A 4,387-nucleotide genomic window follows, 5' to 3' on the forward strand; every position below is an offset into this window, starting at 1 on the left:
TAAATTTTCAGTTGCTAAAATACTATGGTACTGACTCATAAAGACACCAAAAACCAACATACAAACAAATATTTGTATTTTGTTGCATGTATTATTTATCTAATAAAATTTTGTTTTTTCAGGTCAGAGGATATCATAAATAATAATTTTCATATTCTATATTGAATATAGGATGGAAAGCATGTAGGATGCCAGAAACATTTATGTTGCCATTATATGTATTACCCATATTCCAAAAATTTGTTTGTAAAAATGTCTGTCATGACAAGTGACTTCTGTTCAATATGTGGATTAGGCAGAATAAGCCAAGTGAATCAGGACAAGTTAGCAGCACTTGATCTACAAATTAATGATGATTTTTTTTTCAGTGACCAGTCAATATGGTATTTTTCTTGCTGTGGGAAGAAGCGCAGTGAGCCTGTCACAGAAGAAAATGCAGCAACTGAGGACCAGAGGGTGTAATTGCTTTTGCTAATCACAGGAATTTGAATATTACTTGGACTGATAAGTATTCTAGTTTTAAGAAATGGATATGTAGAAGATCTTATGGAAAGTCTCGATAATTATAGAGATTTTTATTAAAGCATTTTTACTTTTACTCTGGCCATCATCAGTCTGCATTGTTTTTAATTCCATGAATTTGACAACAGAAGCAGTGAATGATAGAAATATGTCTTTTTCATAGTATTATCATATGGACCAATATTTGTAAATCCTCTAAGAATTTGATAACTTCCATGTTTGGATTGTTCTGGTAATTTTAGATGTAATTTATCAAAGGAATTTTTCCTGGATTATAGGAAGAGAAGTTTTTTATCCTTATTAGGATATTAGGAATAATTTTATGATAGAAACTGAAGTACTTTTTTAGTACTGGCAGGAAACGTGTAAAATAAGTTTTATATAGATTTTTTTTATAGATGTCACATGGGAAATTAACTTGGGAAGCTAATTGAAAGTGACAGTATGACCAGTGTGGGTAGCAGAGTCTTTTAAGTGATGAAGTTATATTAGGTTTGATAGATTATTATATGATTTTAATTAATGGAAAAACAGTAACACACAGAACTGTACAATGTGAGATTAATAGTAAGGAAGGTGGAATGCTATTTTATATATCTGATTACATCTAATCAAGATATGCACAAAATTTAACAGAAGAGTAATGTATATGGATATTGAGTTTAACTGAAATAAACTACCTCACTCAGTCTGCGAGGACTGGGATAATTTTTTTTTTTCCAGTAATCATCAGAAAAAATAAAACATTCATATTTATGAATTTTATATATGTATTGTGATAGGGGTATTCAATGAATAGAAAACATTACAGAAAATGTTCATGTATGTGATACTGATTAGCATATATGTACATCATATGATTTTCATTGCAAATCAAGTATAATTTCATTTTCCCTTTTTAAGGAATCATCATTTGTTTGGAAACTGAATGTTGAAATTAGTTAATCCTGTCAGTGTCAGTGAAAGTAGGAACTAGAATCTGTCCATTTTTTCTAATATGTAAGGACATGCTCTGTAATTTGAACTATAATGAATTGCCTTCGCATTGTTAATGGTATTTTACTGAAGCTGAAGAAGTTGGTATTTGAAATTGATAGTCACACCCAGATGCACAAGATCTTGAAAAAAGTGGAGTAATAATAAGTTAAATTGATTTTGGTTAACTCAAAGTTTGATGTCATTTCACTTGCATTTAACATGATAACTTCCCTACATTTATATCCACAAACAATCATTTCTTACTTAGTGTAATTCAATATGTGAGTGTTACAGATCGGTATTTCTCTACACGGTTATTGATATTGTCACAGCTTGAGAGTTGACATACTAATATCTATCTATGATAATCTTGTAATACTCATTTGTTTTTCTTCATACTATCATACTATCTATGTATGACAATGTTGTTATTATTGTTTTAGGCTAGTGAAAATTAGATAGACATATATATTATCTGGATGCTGTAAAGCCTAGAGTAGCACTCCCATAAACAATGTGACTCATTGCTTATTATTTCCTCACTGTATCCTACTTTAATCAGATTGCTCAAGTTGATTCAGTAAATTAAATTTTTATTTCAAGATTTTTTTTCAGTGATGATAGTGGGGGCTTATAGTTACAATATAGGACTATATAGGAGACTGTTACTTCACTTTAAGATAATCAAAAACAATTTGTACTGTAGGATACTATTACATTGCATGGTAGTTGTCTTGCCACTGCAGCATCTGTAATTTTGGGTATGATATAATTATTTTTAATTGTTATAGGGGCAACAATTAATGAGATCATGTGATGAGAAGTCAGATATTTTTTGACTTTACAGCTTAAAAGACAATATTCTTTAGGTAGCATTTACATAATTGGAATTGGAAAGAATTCCAGTGATTCTGTGCTGACAATTCAGTATCTTAGTGTGATATTTACATTTTATGAAATAATGTTAATACTTTGTTAGCCAAGGTTTTGGGCACCTGTTGTATATTCTGGTGTATGTTAGCAGCGTTTTATATTTCTTGAAATTATTAAGTGGAACTTCAGCTTCTTTAATTTCTTTACAAACAATCATGTATGTACACATTCTCGTGCTTTGTACATTTGACCAATAATGCTTGTAATTTTCCATGGTCTTTAGGAACAGTAGAACAATCTTCTATTGAATTAATATACAGGCACAGTACAGTACAGTTTGTGTGCAGTATACAATATGTATCATGTTTTAAAGTAATGTTATTTGATGACCCACTGTGATAGCACTAGAGGGTGGAACTGCCAAGTAATTTTCATACTGATTCATACCGTAATGTATTCAAGGAAATTGGTGATAAGCTTTCAAAATTTACCCTTTACTAGTTGTTTATAATGCTGATATGATATTTTGAAGATAAAGCAAGAAATGCAAGTGCGATCAGTGAGAATTATTTAAGAACATAGTTTCAACTCCAGTTTAACTTGTAGGCCATTTTTAGATAGTGTATATGAGACAGATCCTGCTTTTACTAGTTAGCCTCTAATGCAGTGATGCTGTTTGTAAAATTATCAGATGATATCACTTAAGCCAATAATTAGTTTTAAATTAGATTATGTCAATGAAACATAAAATATTACATTCATATACTTCAGATGAAAATGATTAATCATTGGATGTTTTTAATGTGCTTTAATAATGTTTAAGATCACATTTAGTGGTTTTAAGATGATGATATTTTCAGCATTGATTTGGACACAAAGAATCATGATAAGTGAAGACGTTATCTGATATTTTTCACAATTTTCATTTGCAATTGTTATCACTCTCAAAATGTCAGGATGTCATGTATGTTTTATGGTTATATACTGATAGATCATTATTTGATCAAATTGAAAATACCTTTCTTTTTGTATGAGTTAAAAGCTAGTGATGTCTTTATGTACCTTCAGTAGCCTGACTTTGTGAAGTTACAATGATGTTACTATTGTTACACTTTACTAGTTAAGAATTCTTTGAGAAGGGAACAAGGGATTGTACCTGAGATGGTTTTAGTAGACATTTTATCAAATATTACAATTTTGGTACCATACCACTGGAGTGAAATAGTCAATTCCATATTTTTGTTATTTTTAGAACTCAATAAATTATTATTGTAAAATAGTTTTAAAGTGGATGTGATAAAAATGTGTTTTAACACATTCAATTTAACTTTCATAAAGTAAAACACAATATAGTACAGTATTACAATAATGATGTATAATAAAAAATTCTTGTATAAAGAATCCAAATGTATAGGATACAGTAACATGTTATTAAAAGTGATGTACAGAGGTCTAAAGAAATTTAGAAAATTCATTCCAACATATTTGCCAGGTGTAATACAATCTAAAAAAAATTCTCTCTTTAACAGAATTTTACAGCCTCTTTTAAATATTTTCTACTTTTTTTCTTTTTTATTCTGTCATCTGTATTTGTTTTAGAAAGTAATTAAACTGATTATTTTCTAAAATGAACTTTATTTAGATACAGTAAACTGACATGTTATTTTTAGAATTAATGCTTGCAACTATTACCTGCAATATATTAAACATATAACTGACATGTTATGCTTTTTATTCCATTCCTAAATATACGCGATGTGACTTATACTTTCTATTTACTGTATTGTAAAAATTAGGTGACAAGAAATCAAACCTAGATAAATGAGAACTGTTAGACGTGTCCTAAATTTGCTCATGAAATAAATGCCTGTATTTAAATTTAACATCAACCTGTATACTGATTATTTCACAACAAATTACATTCAGAAAGCGATGTATTAACACTATTTCCTTCAAACTGGTTTCATAAAGAATATTATCAAATAACTAAATTTTAAAAATATGAATATAATCC

General features: G+C 28.9%; 1 protein-coding gene across 1 annotated transcript in view; it reads left to right on the plus strand.

Moving 5' to 3' along the window:
* LOC113811955 (organic cation transporter protein-like) overlaps window positions 1–4,093 on the plus strand; it is a gene marked incomplete in the record, with an annotated part of 135,096 nt that extends 131,003 nt beyond the window's left edge. The window contains 1 exon segment of the mRNA XM_070142861.1: window positions 369–4,093. Within this exon segment, the coding sequence (XP_069998962.1) occupies window positions 369–462 (94 nt within the window).
* Between the last annotated feature and the right edge of the window lie 294 nt (window positions 4,094–4,387).

Source organism: Penaeus vannamei, chromosome 3 (genome assembly GCF_042767895.1).
Source record: "Penaeus vannamei isolate JL-2024 chromosome 3, ASM4276789v1, whole genome shotgun sequence".
In the NCBI taxonomy this organism is placed as follows: domain Eukaryota; kingdom Metazoa; phylum Arthropoda; class Malacostraca; order Decapoda; family Penaeidae; genus Penaeus; species Penaeus vannamei.